This window comes from Pteronotus mesoamericanus, unplaced genomic scaffold (genome assembly GCF_021234165.1).
Source record: "Pteronotus mesoamericanus isolate MK-2021 breed Mesoamerican mustached bat unplaced genomic scaffold, CSHL_Meso_final contig_349, whole genome shotgun sequence".
NCBI classification, from domain to species: Eukaryota; Metazoa; Chordata; class Mammalia; order Chiroptera; family Mormoopidae; genus Pteronotus; species Pteronotus mesoamericanus.
In genome coordinates, this window is record NW_026555138.1 from 296,448 (window position 1) to 312,182 (window position 15,735).

At 67.0% G+C, this 15,735-nt stretch overlaps 2 protein-coding genes across 2 annotated transcripts; one reads left to right on the top strand and one right to left on the bottom strand.

The window, feature by feature from the left end:
- The first annotated feature begins 8,112 nt into the window (after positions 1-8,112).
- LOC129073117 (interferon-induced transmembrane protein 1-like) lies at positions 8,113-9,242 on the top strand. Its single transcript, XM_054576793.1, has 2 exons — positions 8,113-8,314; positions 8,810-9,242. Exons 1-2 carry the CDS (start codon positions 8,129-8,131, stop codon positions 8,999-9,001), a joined length of 378 nt encoding a protein of 125 aa, XP_054432768.1. The 5' UTR covers positions 8,113-8,128; the 3' UTR covers positions 9,002-9,242.
- Positions 9,243-12,444: 3,202 nt separating this feature from the next.
- Positions 12,445-13,725, bottom strand: LOC129073118 (interferon-induced transmembrane protein 3-like). Its single transcript, XM_054576794.1, has 2 exons — positions 13,373-13,725; positions 12,445-12,877 (listed from the first exon to the last, which is right to left on the bottom strand). The coding sequence occupies exons 1-2, from the start codon at positions 13,619-13,621 to the stop codon at positions 12,713-12,715; spliced, it is 414 nt and encodes a 137-aa protein (XP_054432769.1). The 5' UTR covers positions 13,622-13,725; the 3' UTR covers positions 12,445-12,712.
- Between the last annotated feature and the right edge of the window lie 2,010 nt (positions 13,726-15,735).

A 15,735-nucleotide genomic window follows, 5' to 3' on the forward strand; every position in this document is an offset into this window, starting at 1 on the left:
AAACAGAGAGACCCACCGTGGCTCGATGAGTAACGTGGTCACGTCACCGCATCCACGCGCGCTGTTTAGAAAAGGGATTTCGCCACTTCTCAGACACCTTCAGGCAAAGACCCAGGGCTCCCCAGGAGCGGAGGCAGGGGGCGTCCCAGGGGGGAACGCAGAGACACGAAGACCCTCTCTGGTCAAGCAGAGGACAGGCAGCCCAGGCTAATGCTCCCTCCCCCCGAAACTCCCGGCGGAGGGGCTGGGCGCCCCAGGCCCCAGCGCCCGGGCACCAGGCTGAGGGCACTCGGGAGGAAGCCGCCTGCCCTGAGCACCGGGCAGAGTTTGGCCACGGAGAGGTGCCCCCCACCCCCTGGCCCCATGGCTTGGGACGCTCGCTTCCCCCGTCTCTGGTCCCGCTGGGGAAGGCGGGACAAGGGGAAGAGGGACACTGAGACAGACGGTGCCACACGCAGTTTGCGGCCGTCGAGCAAATCCCACCTTCCCCGAACCAAGGCTCTTAAGAGCAAATGGTTTGCACTTCGCCCCACCGCACCCTGAGCGCAGGTTAAAGAGCTTCCGTCGCCCACTCAGGGAAAGGGGGAGCGACGTCCCATTAACACCATTTGCCAACCACACCCGAGGCCACAGGAAGCGGTGAGTGAGCTCCGTGTGGCACATCGGCCCGGAGGTGAGGAGTGTTCTAGTGACACCCTCCCCTAAGACATCCTCTAGCCCCCAGTCTTCGTTGCCTTTTGTAAGGTTTTACTTACTATTTTTCGAGAGGGGGAGGGGAGGGGGGAGAAACAGCGCACCGAACCGGGGACCCAGCCAGCAACCCTGGCAGGTGCCCTGACTGGGAATAGAACCGGCGCGTCCTCGGTCGCAGGCCAGCGCTCAGTCCCCTGAGCCACACCAGCCGCGGCTAAACCCCAGCCTTTCAAAGGCCTCTAAAGGAAGTTCCCCGCCAGCCTGCTCTCGCTCCCACGCCCACGCCCTTCTGCCCCCACCCACGAGCGTCCCCCAAACCCTCAGGGTCCCCACGAGATTTGCAACCGGGGCAGCAGTGGGCAGCAGCGGCTCGGCCGCGGCTCCCCCCGACCCTGCCCCCAAGGCCCCCTTTTCTCTGCCTCGGAGCCAAGATCACGCTCCCCAGACACTAGATGTACCAGCCACGTGGAGCCTGAGGCCCCGGGAGCATCCGAGGCGGAGGCGGCGGGGACCCCAGAGGACCCGCCCCCGGGCGGCCAGGACGGGCGCCCTGGAGGCAGCCCCCGCGCCAGGCGCTCCCTGCAGTAAGCGTTTTGCATCAGGGGGCTGCGCGGAGGAGGGTCAACGGGGAGCTCCCGGGGCGGGCAGAGGCTCTCCGTGCTGTCCCCAGGCCCTTCCTACGCCCCACTCTGCTTCCCAGCACAAAGCGGAGACAGGTCGCTGTGGGGCGCTAGGCAAAGGCGGCAGAGCGTCGGGGAGCACGGGCCCGGGGCCCCCGCCGCGGGCCCGGCCAGTTGCGGCCGCGGTGCGGCCCTGTGCCGTGGTCGGGCCGCGGGCCTCCCCGCGCCGCTGCCTCCCGCCGTGGGGTGTGGGAGACGACGGCGCCGACCGGGCGGCCCCGGGCGCTCGCCCCCCCAGCGCGTGCGGAGCATGGGAGCAGAGCAGGGCCCGTTTTGTCACCGGGAGCCTGGGGACACGCACCTCCGAACATCTGTCCTGGAGGAGGAACTGAAAGAGGAGCAAACCAGGCCCAGAAATAGCCGGCACCTCGGGTGCGGCCGGGCCCAACGCCTGTGTCTTAAGAAGGGGGAAGCCACCAGTGTCAAGGAGGGGGAAGCAGGGCTCCTGCGGGGTCAGGGCCGCCAGGCCAGCGCCCAGCAGCTGCTGGGGACGCGCCCCCGAGGGAGGCCGCCAAGCAGGGGACGGAGGGGACACGGGCGGCAGCTGTGCCGAAGGCCACCATGCCGCTCCCTTCCCCGCGTCGGCGCCCAGCAAGGCCCTGCTGGGTGAAAAACTAATAGAGCTTCTCGTAACAGTTGTAAAATGAAAAAGACCCGTCTGTGAACGTCCACGAATAAGAAAAACGGAAACAGAAAGTCGGGCAAATACTAAGTATGAAGAACGTGAGGGAATTACGTCCGAATACAGAAATTCTTACACTGAGTATTGATTCACAGGAGGAGACTCAGGCGGGAGATGCAACTTCAGGAAATGTCCAGAGACACAGCGGACTCGCCGTCTTGGAACCGGATCCGGGCGAGTCCTGCGGCCGCCAGAGCCAGGTCGGGCCGCTCTGGGGAGGCGCCGCCCCGGCCTGCGCCCCGCTGCGCACGGGGCACCCAGAGACACAGGAACACGTGGCCCAGCAGCCTCAGGGACTCCGGTGACACACGCGCTGGACGCTGGCCTTTCCGGGCAGCACACCAGCTGTGCGGTGACCCCCTGCAGGTGAACGGGAACTGTCCGCCTTTCCGTGCGGAAGGGGACACCGCGACAAGTGCCCTTGCGGGTCGGCCCGAACCAGCCGCGCGCCCTGGGGTGCCTGAGGCCCGAGCAGCACGTGGGCGGTGCCGCCCGGCCCGGGCGCCTTGTCCCCGCGCAGCTGCCCCGCGGCCCCACGCGGGAGGCGGGCGGGAGGCCCCCTTTCCGGGCGGCGCAGACCTGACGCCCACAGGCAGCGGCAGGCGAGCGGGCGGGCGGGAGCGGAGGAGGCTCGCTGCGCGGGACCTCGGGGTTCCGATGCGGTTCGTGGGGGGCGAGGGAGGCTCAGTGTGCGAACATGCACGGGATGAGAACTTCCCAAAACCGTTGGAAGCGGCGAACCCGCAGATCTGCGAACCCCGAGCAGGGAGCAGGCCCGACCCGAACAACGGAGGACGCGCCCACGCTCCACGCGTCCCAGCAAAACTGCAGAGAACCAATCCCACGAACAAAACGCCAGAGGGCAGGCGAGAGCACGGGCTTCCGGAGGGGGTGGCACTCAGCTGGGGCGGGCGTCACAGCGACCGCGGGCCAGGGGGCTGTGGGACGGGTCACCGCGGCCACCCGAAAATTCCGCACCCCGCGAAAACGCTGTCCAGGAACGGAGGAGAAGTGACGATGTTTTCCGGGAAACAAAACGGAGGGCCGGCTTCCCAGCAAGGCCCTCGGGGACCCCTCCCCCTCAGGCCGGCAGCCGGGAGTCGGGGCGCCCGCGCCCAGGGACACGCAGTCAGCGTCAGCCGCGCCGGCCGGGACAGCGCGGCTCTCGGTGAGCCAGGACACAGTCGCAGACTTGCCGCCGGGGCCGGGCGGGGGGCGGGCGCGGGGCCGGCCCGAGGTCCTGCGTCGTGGTCGGGCGGGACGCGTGCCGGCCGTCTCGATGGGCAGAGACCGCAGGGTCGCGTCGTCGCTGGTGAATGACCCCCGAGGGGGCAGGAACGGAGTGCGGAACTGCCACGCTTCCAGGTGCCGTGGTGACGTCAGAGGCAGAGCGGGGATTAGAATTCGCAAGAGGCCTCGGGGAGGCTGCCCGGTGCCAAGTCCTCGCCCCCCCAGCGGTCGTCCCTGCAGCCGGCAAGTGGCCGTGAGAGGCAAGGAAGGGGGCCCTTCCTCCGTGGGCCGACGGGAGCGGTGGACCGAGCGCCCGGCCCCAGGTCGGGGCCTGCAGGGGGCCCGGCCCGGGTGGCGATGACCAGTGATGGTCTCTTTTTTGCGACGGAAGCAACAGGAGAAAAGAAAGATCACCTGCGCTTTGGCAAATTAGAAATGACTGAGCCCAAAAAGACTTCAAGGGAGGGCAAAGCCTGGAGTGGAATTGTGCAGTTCCCGGGTGTGACAAGTGTCTAGAGCTTGGAACGGGAGCCAAGCAGTACATTCCAACCGCCACCACCCCACCAGCACCACCGCACGGAGGCAACAGACCGAGGTCTTGAGCTGACATTTCTGGATACGCAGCGGCTTGCGGGCGCCTGGATGGAGCTGGGCCCTGCGGGGCATCGGGCAAAGGCGCTCGGTGCGCAGACCTTGAGCAGCAGCTGCAAGTGCTGGCGAGGACACGGGGGACCGGACCTCTGGAGGCTGCTGGTGGGGACATGAGCGGAGTGGCTCCTGGGGGCGACAGCCAGCTCCTCTTCCGAGTCCGCGCAGCCGGCCCCGGGGTCCGTGCCTTCCCCTGCTGGGTGTTCTCGGCGGGGAAGTAAAGCCGTGTCCCCGCAAAAATTGTTTCCAACAGCATTATACATAGTAGCCGCAGAGTGGGAAGCCCACACGGGCTCACCGATGCCCGGAAAACTGAGTGGGTGTGTCCTTAGGACACTCTTATCGGTCAGCCATTACAGGCCTTGCACAGCTGCGACACAGATGAACTCTGCGAACGCGATGCTCAGGGAAGTGAGACAGGAACGGAAGGCCACACGCTGTGGGGTCCACCTGCATGAAGTGCCCCAAACAGGAAAGTCCACAGAGACAGGAAGCAGGCTGGTGGTTAGAGGCCCTCCCCGGCTGGCAGCCCTGAGGACAGACACACCACGACCGCAGCAGCCGCCACTCAGTTACACACTGTCACTGGCAACTTTCGCGTAGTGCAGTTTCAACTGATTAAAAAACTGAATTGTGCCCCGGCAGGTGAGGCTCCAAGGATTGAGTGCCGGCCTCTGAACCAGGGCCGCCGGTTCGATCCCCAGTCAGGGCACAGGCCTGGGTTGCAGGTTGGGTCCCTGGACAGGGCACATACGAGAGGCAACTGATCAGTGTTTCAATGTTCTCTCTCACATTGATGTTTCTCTTTCTCTCTCTTTTTCCCTTCTCCCAAAAAAAAACAAAAAACAAACAAACCTGAAAAAAATTAAATCGGGGAGGCAGGCTCCTGGTGCCGAGAGTGCACCTTTCTGGCTGCTGTTCTCTGGGTGCTGACGGCCCCAAGCGCCAGCCAGCGGAGATGCTGGGAGGGCGGCTCACCGGGCGTTGTGTTTCTGCAGTCGCCGTGGTCCGGCAGGGAACGAGTCCGAGAACGTGAGGCGCCCGCTGGGAGCTCCGGCCCGAGCCCTCCCTGGACGGGGCAGGAGGCCCGGGGAGCGGGCCTCTGGGCTCCGTGCTGACCATGCGGAGCCCCGAGCCCTGCCGACACCCACTCCTGCAGAAAGTGGACCTGCCCTCCCAGGAGCGTGCGGAGTGGCTGCTGCGCCCCGGGACCCCGCCGCCCTGGATGTCGACACCCTGTACTTCTTTGGGGACAAGAAGCTCAGTGTCACTGAAGGGGTCTCACCCTTTTCCGCAGGACACCCCCCAGCCACGCGCTCGGGCTCGCAGGAACGGCTCTGAGGCCCTTCCAGTGGCGCGGGCAGGGCCCTCAGGAGGGCCCTGCGGACAGGAGCGCCGGTCCCTGGACCCCCGAGAGGACACCCGAGTCCCGCCCCAACAAGACAGCCCTGGCCTGGCGCCTGGGTGCTACCGGGCCCTGACCCCACGCACAGGCCTTGGGGGTGCTGCTCGGGCTGGAGGCCCTTGGGGGCGCCCCACGCTCCGGCCCGCCGGTGTGCGCTCGCTCCCTTCCTCAGCGGGCCCCAGGGGGCCCCCGCAGCAGCACCCCCTCCACTGCTCACGGGTTTTCTTACTGAGGCCTCCACCCCAGCCACCTCAGCCTGCTGTTTCCGGGCCAGAAGGGGGCTGGGGGAGGGGTGTGGGAGGGCTCACCGCCTACCAGCAGAAGTCAGGGAAGATGGTGGGGGACACCAGAGTAGGGGTACAGGGACGCAAAGAGCATAGGGGGCTGGGGACCGCGACCCAAGGCCCTCCCGGGCCGACAATGCGGGACAGCGGCCTCCCCTCGCCCTCCCTCAGGGCCCCCCGCCCAGCCGTTCCCGAGGTGAGGTGAGCCCGTCGGGGGCCTCTTCCGTGGCCAGGCTGATCCTTGGTCAGAAGGCGCCAGGGCACAGGGTCACGTGGCCCACACGCTGCAGCCACAACCGGGGCAGGTGCTCGGCGGGCCCGGGCCCTCGCCTGCAGGTGCTCCTCAACGTCCTGTGGTCACGGGCGATGCCACCCGGCGCGACGCGTGGCTTCCGCATCGCCTCCCAGGGAGGCTGCCGCGCAGAGTCAGCACGTCTCCTTCTGCGTCACCCAGGACGAGGCCAGCCAGGGGGCGGGGGGGACGCCTCCCCAGCGCCTGCGCCCACGGACCCCAGCGAGCAGACGACTCCCCTTCCTCTCACCCACCTAGGAGGAGAGCGCATCCGTGTCTGCTGGGCACTCGTCTGGCCAGGAACTGAGCCGCCGCGCACAGGCCAGACACCCTGCTCCCTTCCCCAGACGCGGGCCCACAGAAGCCAGGCCCCCTCACGCCACGGGCACGCACACATGCAGACCCACACGGGGGCTGGGCGCCCCCTGCGAGCTCGGCTCGCTGCAGGCCGCCGGCCCCGATGGGTGCCGCGTCCGCCGCACGCACACCATCCCCCGGACACGCCTCCGGTGTCCGGGCTGACCGGGAGCTGGTCAGAGACAGGCCTGGCTAGGGGAGGCCGGGCTCACCCCCGCCGCAGACTCACTCAAGCCTCGCCCCCCTCGGCCTCCTGTTCCCAGGGACTGGCCTTCAAGAAAGACTTGTTTTCATAGGAGAAATTAAGTCATAACCCGTAAAGTCACATAAATCACACTAACACAAGTAAAGGCTGTTCAAACGGGGACATGGCCACTGCTTCACCGCACGGCCCTGTGATCGCCACTCTGAGGCGACCCCGTCCCTTTCGGCAGCCATGTGCTGAGAAGCGGCAGCAGGCAGAGCCGAATCCACCGACAGGGGCTTTGGCTGGTGGCAGGGCCACCCCCAGGCACTGGTATGTGCAGCCCATTGGGACCGGTGGCCGCTGCGTCCCCAACCCCGGTGACGACTACCCAGACCGGGTGCACGGGGCGGGCCCGCCCTCCACGCCCTCGCGCTGCCCGGCGCACGGCGCCTCAGCTGCTCAGGGCGGCCGCGGGGTCAGCCCTGCTGCCCGATGACGTCGCGTGGGGGCGGGCTGCAGGACACGCCCGCGGGAAGCCGCTGCTGCCCCGTGAGGGGACACACGGAGGAAGCTCACGGGTCAGGGACCGGAAGCTGGCGCAGGCCCCGGCGCTGGAGACCCAGGTCTCGGGGCCGCGTGGGAGCCACGCGGGCAGCGGGACGCGGGTCTGGAGCCTCGACCCAGCTGGGCCGCCAGGGTGAGGGCCGCGGTCCTGAGGGACAGTCCAGGCCTGGGCCATCGGCACCGCACACCCTCCGCCATGCAGGCGAGACCCGCAGACGGCCACCCGCACAACTCGATCTTTTCGGCTCGCACAAGCGGCGCCCTGGCTCCGCGGGCGCCGGGCTCTCTCCCGGAGGAGGGGGTCCGGGCCGACGTCGGGACTCAGCCGCCACCTCGAGCTTGTCCCACACCCGCCCCACAGCACCAGGGCAACGCGATGCGGGCAGGAGGGAGGGAGGAGACGGGGGCTCGCCCAGCGCCGCCCGGTGCTTCCAGGCGCGACCACGTGCCCCGGAATCGCCCCTCTGCCACCGCCGCCGCCTCCTGTCATCGAGCGCCCACCCCCGTCCTTGTGCACGGGGACCCTGCTGAGCTCCCAGGGCCCAGGCCACAGGGGCTGGGCCCTGGGCTGCACCCAGGAGCCGCCCAACCCCACCTGGAGCCTGGACATGAGAGAGGAGGCCTGTGGCAGCGGCCGCGTGGATTGCGGGGGCGGGACTCCCCCTGGGCTGGAGGGTGGGGTCTGTGTGACCACGGGCAGGGGCCCTGCGTGGGGACAGTGAGACCTGCACGGTCCTGGGCCCGGAGTGGGGACGGGAGGGGTGAGTCCGGGCTGGAGAGAGTCCCCAGGGCCCACCGCAGCCCTAAACAGGCTGGTAAGAGCTATCCTGAGTGGCAGGACAGGAAACAAACCGTTAGGCTACAGGCTCTCCTGCTTGTCCTCATGTCACCAGACGCCCAAGGGTTTTTTTCCACCTCAAATTAACCAGTGAAATCACCCATTTTGAAAACCTCAGTTGATACACACTTCCGAGAAATCAGGAGAACCGCAGAGAGGGAGGGGCCCGAGCGCTGGCCCAGCACCTAAAACCACCGGGCTCGGGGCTCTGCTTCAGGAAGCATCTACCTTCTTCACTTGGGACCACACCTGCCCACCAAAGCCAGACATGATCAAGGAGGAGCACGAGGTGGCCATCCTGGGGGGGCCCCAGGGCTCAGGAGCCGTGATGTCCACCGTGGTCAACATGCAGCCGGAGACCGTTGTGCCCGACCACATCGTCTGGTCCCTGTTCAACACGCTCTTCTTCAACTTCTGCTGCCTGGGCTTCGTGGCGTTCGCCTACTCGATTAAGGTGGGTGGGTGCATGGGGGCCCACCAGGGTCCTCCTGCCCACGTGGCCCTGGGGTTCGGGGAGCCCTTCCGCGTGTGAGTGCACGTGTGTGTACAGGTCGCGATGAGGCTGCCCGGGGTGCACGGGGGTGGCAGGGTCAGCTTTGTCCCCAAGACTCCAAGCAGTTCCCTACGGACCGTCCCAGAATTTGGGTCTCTCAGAAAGAACAAAGGGACTCCCACACCCTGACCCCTGGGGGGGCGAGGCCAGCAGAGGGGCCAGGCAGGGGGAGGCGGAGCCCGGGGGCCCCCAGAGCAGCCGAGAGGCTCTGAGGGAGGGAACCCCCGGCCCGGACCTGCTCAGGCGCCAGGGGACAGGCACGGGAGGGTCCCGATGTGGCCGAAGGGCGGGCGGAGGTGCCCTGGGCAGGCAGCAGCAGGGAGGGCCCGAGTCCCAGCGGCTGGCCCTCCCCAGGCCCCGCGCCAGGCCCCCCTCACCATCTCTTCTCCCCCCCAGTCCAGGGACCGGAAGATGGTCAGCGACGTGGTTGGGGCCCAGAGCTACGCGTCCACCGCCAAGTGCCTGAACATCTGGGCCCTGGTCTTGGGCCTCCTTGGGACCATAGGGTGCATCGTGGTTCTGGTGGTAGTGGTCTCGTCATTCGGTCAAGCAATAGCGCAGGCTGCGCGGGGCCACAGAGGCTACTAGTGGCTTCCCACGGCCGGCGGAACAAGTCCTCCCCACCCACTGGCTTCCTTGTCGTGTTTGCTGGCATCGTGTCTGTCATCGCAATTTCGTCATTTGACTGGCTTGCTGATAACGTGGAAGAAATGGTGACGTCGTGAGGACTCAGGAGGCTTCCATGGTTGCCCAGAGTCCGAGTTCGCGCCCCTCTCCCCGCTGCTCCCGCGCACACTTGTCTACAACTGGATTCAATAAAGGACACGTCCCCAGCCTTGTCTGCGTTTCCCTGGGGAGGGTCCTGCGAGAGTCCCAGCCTGCTCCGGGGACGGAGCCCACAGCCCCCCGCCCGTCCCACCTGCCTGCTGCCCTGGGGGCGGGGAGGGGGCCTGTCCTCAGGCCTCACCCGCACCTGGCCCCCAGCGGGGGCGGGGCAACAAGTGGGAAAGGCTCGGGGTGGGGGTCCGTCCTCCCCTGAGGTCTGAGCCCTGGCCCAGGACGGGTTCATCTGAGGCACCCGGCCCGGGGCCAGGACGCCCTCGGCCCCCGGCCCCCACCTGCCCCGGAAGCTGCAGGGGGCAGGACTCGGGAGCCCGCAGGCCACCCGTCCAGGGGAGCCCGGAGGCTCCCTCCTCTTGGGGGGAAGAGAGACCCGGGCCTGACCTGGAAGGAAGCTCCGCACCTGGTTTTGTGGAGGCTTCTGCACGTTGGGCACTAAGGCGCGGCCCAGGGCAGACCCTGGCCACAGCCGCGCCGGCCAAGCCTGCCCCTTCCCCCGCGGGCCCCAGACCCCAGGCGTGGGCCCCTGCGCCCCTCCCCGCACGCCCTGATCTGCCCCCAACAGCAGCCCTCTGACTCGCGGAGGCGGCTGGTGGGGTGGGAATCCCAGGAAGAGCCTCAGGATCTCAGGCTGTTCGGGGTCCGGCGTCTAACAGGAGCAGGGTCAGGCCAGGGAAGGCGTCCAGCACAGGGCGGGACGCTGGCGGACTTGTCCCTTTGGGTCATGGAAGGATTTGCTCCTGGGAGGGACAACCCGGGGCGCCGTCCTCTGACCGCCACCCCGGCCCGGGTGCCCGCGGCGGGCCGTGCAGCCCCTGCCAGGCAGCGGTCGGGGAGGGCGCTCAGCTCTGCAGAGGCCGAGACTGGGGACGAGGGCGCCGCCTGGTGGCAGCTCTCGCGCGGCCAGCGAGCCAGCCGCGCTCTCCAGCTCTGGGAACAGGGCCTGGGCGCCCGAGGTCACGCAGGCGCCGTGCAGGCCCGTTGGAAGGGCCTGGGGGCCGCCCGCCGGGCTCGGGAGGGCTCAGCCCCGGGCTCCCTGAGTCCTGAAGCCGCCCCAGCAGCTCCGGCTGCGGCGTGGGCGGACGAGGCGACGCCGTCAGCGAGGTGGCCGTGGCCAGGACGCTGGCCAGGGGTGGGGTGCGAGGCTCCGGGCTTGGGCTCCTCGTGGAGCGAACGGGCCCCCGGGAGGGAGGGGCGTGCCCCAGAAAGGTGGGCGTGGCCTGAAACGCGCGGAGAATGGTAGGGCGGGGCCGGAGTTTGGTGGGCGGGGCCCCTTCGGCGGGCACCCGAGTTGGCCAGAGGAGCAGCCGAGGGCGCATATGGATGTGGCTTAGAGGGGTGCGCGGAAATGAATTCAGGCGTAGGGGCAAAGGGGAGCGGCGGCAGGGTGCCGGAGTGTGGGCGGGGCCAAGCAGGGTGCGGCGGTGGCGATGCTGATGATTCCCCAGACGCCCCCAGGAGAGCGGGTTCTTCTGCCCTCGTGGCTGCACGAAGACCTGGAGGAAGACCGGGATGCGGCCTCGGACGCTGCCCAAGCCGGTGTCAGCCCTATGCCGGGCGATGGCGGAGAGCAGGACGCCGTGCTCCTGCAGAGAGGATGACCCTAGCGCTGCGCTGAGAATCGGGGTCCTTCTGACAGCAGGGCAGCAACCAGGCGGGATGGGGGTGTGGGCTCAGTCTCAGGGGCGGGTTGGGACTCTCCCAGGACACTCCCCCGGCAAACGCACAGCACTGTCGCATGCATGTCCTTTATTGAATTCAGTTGTAGACGCGGGCACATAAGCAGCTGAGAAAAGGGTGACAGCCTCAGGCTATGGGCAGCCACGAGAAGCCTCCAAACTCCCCAAGACGTCGAGTTTCTTGTATGTTTTCAGCGATCCAATCAAATGATGAGAAAACGACCTGCACTATACTCCGCGGCTGCACGCCAGGACCGCCTCAAACGCCAGAACAATGGATCTCCCGGTCCCAAGGGTGCCCAAGACCAGGGCCCGGATGTTCGGGACATCCTTTTCCTCCTCACCATCCCGAGGACTGCATGTTACCCGAAGTACTTGTAGAGGCGCCAGTCCCTGCCATGAGGATGGCGTTTGGTCCTCTCCCCCCTGGAAAGGGGCCTTGCAGGGGACTTTCTTACAAAAAGAAAGAACAAAACAGGCAAGGAAATGCATGTTTCAGCACCAGAAACTTTCTTCCAGGTCTGCTCGCCTGGTCTGAAACCCCGAGGTCCGATGCGGTCAAGCAGAGGCTGGGAAGTGGGCCACGCTCTCGGGGAACCTGGGCGGCACCGGCCCTGCCAGGCTGCGGGGGCCCCCTTTGCCCTCCTGCCTGTCCCTCTGGGAAAGATGGCCCAGCAGATGGCCCACGGGGCACCCTCTGCAGGGGCAGCGCTCTGCTCAGCCACCGCCTCCCTGCTTTGTGTGAGTCCCCTGCGTGGCTTTTGCTTAGAAGACCCACGTGCTTGCTTTGTAAGAAGAGTGTGGAAAGAAGCAGTGACCTCCAGGTGTCAGGGAGCCGCAGTTGTCCGGGCGGCGGGGCCTGCAGAGGTGGCCCCTTGGCGGCACCTGTAGGCTTGGCCTTCCCAGGTTGCCATGGGCCTTGGCAGGGTGGGTGTCAGTTTTCGGGGCAGATCAGGGCGTGCGGGGAGGGGCGCAGGGGCCCACGCCTGGGGTCTGGGGCCCGCGGGGGAAGGGGCAGGCTTGGCCGGCGCGGCTGTGGCCAGGGTCTGCCCTGGGCCGCGCCTTAGTGCCCAACGTGCAGAAGCCTCCACAAAACCAGGTGCGGAGCTTCCTTCCAGGTCAGGCCCGGGTCTCTCTTCCCCCCAAGAGGAGGGAGCCTCCGGGCTCCCTGGACGGGTGGCCTGCGGGCTCCCGAGTCCTGCCCCCTGCAGCTTCCGGGGCAGGTGGGGGCCGGGGGCCGAGGGCGTCCTGGCTCCGGGCCGGGTGCCTCAGATGAACCCGTCCTGGGCCAGGGCTCAGACCTCAGGAGAGGACGGACCCCCACCCCGAGCCTTTCCCACTTGTTGCCCCGCCCCCGCTGGGGGCCAGGTGCGGGTGAGGCCTGAGGACAGGCCCCCTCCCCGCCCCCAGGGCAGCAGGCAGGTGGGACGGGCGGGGGGCTGTGGGCTCCGTCCCCGGAGCAGGCTGGGACTCTCGCAGGACCCTCCCCAGGGAAACGCAGACAAGGCTGGGGACGTGTCCTTTATTGAATCCAGTTGTAGACAAGTGTGCGCGGGAGCAGCGGGGAGAGGGGCGCGATCTCGGACTCTGGGCAACCATGGAAGCCTCCTGAGTCCTCACGACGTCACCATTTCTTCCACGTTATCAGCAAGCCAGTCAAATGACGAAATTGCGATGACAGACACGATGCCAGCAAACACGACAAGGAAGCCAGTGGGTGGGGAGGACTTGTTCCGCCGGCCGTGGGAAGCCACAAGTAGCTTCTGTGGCCCCGCGCAGCCTACGCCATTGGATGGTTGAATGACAAGACCACCGCCACCAGAACCGCGATGCACCCTATGGTCCCAAGGAGGCCCAAGACCAGGGCCCAGATGTTCAGGCACTTGGCGGTGGACGCGTAGCTCTGGGCCCCAACCACGTCGCCGACCATCTTCCGGTCCCTGGACTGGGGGGGAGAAGAGATGGTGAGGGGGGCCTGGCGCGGGGCCTGGGGAGGGCCAGCCGCTGGGACTCGGGCCCTCCCTGCTGCTGCCTGCCCAGGGCACCTCCGCCCGCCCTTCGGCCACATCGGGACCCTCCCGTGCCTGTCCCCTGGCGCCTGAGCAGGTCCGGGCCGGGGGTTCCCTCCCTCAGAGTCTCTCAGCTGCTCTGGGGGCCCCCGGGCTCCGCCTCCCCCTGCCTGGCCCCTCTGCTGGCCTCGCCCCCCCAGGGGTCAGGGTGTGGGAGTCCCTTTGTTCTTTCTGAGAGACCCAAATTCTGGGACGGTCCGTAGGGAACTGCTTGGAGTCTTGGGGACAAAGCTGACCCTGCCACCCCCGTGCACCCCGGGCAGCCTCATCGCGACCTGTACACACACGTGCACTCACACGCGGAAGGGCTCCCCGAACCCCAGGGCCACGTGGGCAGGAGGACCCCGGTGGGCCCCCACGCACCCACCCACCTTCACGGAGTAGGCGAACGCCACGAAGCCCAGGCAGCAGGTGTTGAAGAAGAGCGTGTTGAACAGGGACCAGACGATGTGGTCGGGCACGACGGTCTCCGGCTGCATGTTGACCACGGTGGTTGTCACGGCTCCTGAGCCCTGGGGCCCCCCCAGCACGGCCACCTCGTGCTCCTCCTTGATCATCTCATAGGGTGGCAGGACTCCGGCGCGGGGGCCAGTGAAGAAGCGCTGGGCGTTCTGGTTCATGGTGGGTGAACAGCGAGGGTCTCCTCAGGGTTTCCTGCCGGTGTGGGCTCAGCGAGCGCTTCCCCTCCAGCTACTTTCGATTTCTCCAAAGCTTTCTTTTCCCGGACTCTATGCTCCTGGGGGCGGTGGCTGCGGGTGTCTGGTTACACAGGCGGGGGGGGGGGATGGCGGGGGGGGCGGGGGGCGGCGGATGAGGGGAGGACGGCTGGGGGGGTCTGGGGGGCGCCCTGTCCCTGCCCCGGACCCCAGTTCCTCACCCCGCCTGTGAGGGGCCCTGGGGACATTTCTCCAGTGTTGAGTCGTCCTCCTGACGGGGAGCGGTGTTCCCTAGAAGTACGCTTTTTGGACCTAGGGGTTTTTCAGGTTTATTAGTTTTCGAAAGCAGAGAGGCTGTGAGGTGAATAGGGTGCCGTGGGCAGCCGGACCCTCTCAGGGAGCCCCGGCCGGGCCCGGAGGAGGGGCCTCCGCTCCAGAGGCTCGCTCAGTGCAGGAGAGGGGACCGCGGGTTGGGCTGAGGCCCTCGCTCCTGGGCTTCGCCTGGTCGTTTGCCTGAACCGGCCTCAGACACCTGCCTCCCCACCCCCGGTTTTGCGTTTCGCTGGAGATGACAGTGAAGGAGGGTCTTGGACGTCCCGGGCCGTTCAGGTTTCCGGATCTCCCTGGTGTACGCGGAGGTGCTCCTTCACTAAACCCTCGGGTTCCTACTCTTCCTCTGTGTTTAACGCAGGGGTGTCCCGGCCAAGAACTTACAAGTGTCAATGAATCCAAGTTTTTGTGCCTGAGGCTTTGAAAGGCCAAATCCCAAAAGGTCAGAGTTTGGGGTACGGAGTTTGCACGCCTGAGAAGACACCACCGAGACGCTGGGAGACCGAACGGCCCCTCAGCTCTGTCCTGCTCGCTGGACTAGGTCCGGGGGCTGGAGGGGCTGGGGAGCAGGCGAGCGGGGTCCGGCGGACGGGCTGCCACTGGAGGGCCTGCGGCCTGGCCTCCGGGACAGCAGACCTCGGCTTGCGAAAGGGTGCACGTCCAAGGTCCGGCCACACGCTGGTCCTTGCGTCTTGCGGTGCCGGCACACAGATTCTGGTTCTGGGTGCAGCCGGAGGTCCGCGTGGAGGTCTTGGTCGGCTGTCTCTGAAATCCTCTCAGCGTCTCGTTACGTTGGATGGAGCCATTGTGAGCTGGTCCTGCACTTCTCGGCCTCACGAGAAACTCCGCGTCACCCGGGAGGAGGGGGGTCCCCGGCCGTCCGTGTGGCGTTTCCAGCGCCTGGGAGAGGAGGCCTGGGACCCGCGCTTTCACCCCGAGGCCTGGGGTGCGGGGAGGGTCCACGTGCCCACAGGAGCAGCCCACAAATAACTTCGGGTGAGCGCCCCAGCTTTACCTAACTGCCTCTTGTCACACGTGTGTTTTACAACACGATGAACAAAGGGAGTCTGGAGCAAGATAGGGATTGGGGCTGACAGACCCGCCCCCACCTCAGTGTGGGGCCTCACACCGCCCCCCAGGAGAGCTGGCACCCCACGTACCCGTTGATCCGTCTGTAACGTTTTTCTCCCGTCGCGCCGACTCCACCAGTCCTCAGAAGGAAGGGTGCGCTCCCTGAGCGCTGGCGGCTCAGGCCTCCGGGGGCCTTGCCCCGCACCCGGCCTTGCTCTCCCGCTGTGCCCCGAAGCTCTGCCTTCCCCGCCCCCGGCCCCCGCCCGCGCTCCTGCTGGGCCGGGTCGCCTACAGGCTCCCAGTACCGGCTTCTCCGCGAGCGCCAGCCAGAAGAGCCAGGGCTCTGCCGCCATCTTGCCGACCCCGACGCGGATTCGGGGCCGAAGGAAGGCTTGCGGTCTGCACGTGCCGCCTCGCGCGTCCTGCGCAGGCGGAGAACGCGGAGGAGCAGGACTTTCAGTCTTTAATTTTTTATTTGCACTTTACTGAATTCTATTTTTAATCGTTTATTTGTATTGTACTTCCCCGCCATTCATCGCCCTCCCGCCCTCTGCCACCTCTGCCCACCCCCCAAGAGCCCCGAGCTGTCAGCCTGCTCTTCATCTGTGAGTCTGTCCCTGTTTCGTGTGTTAGTTCAGTTTGTTCATTAAATTCCACATATGACTGAAACGCCAACG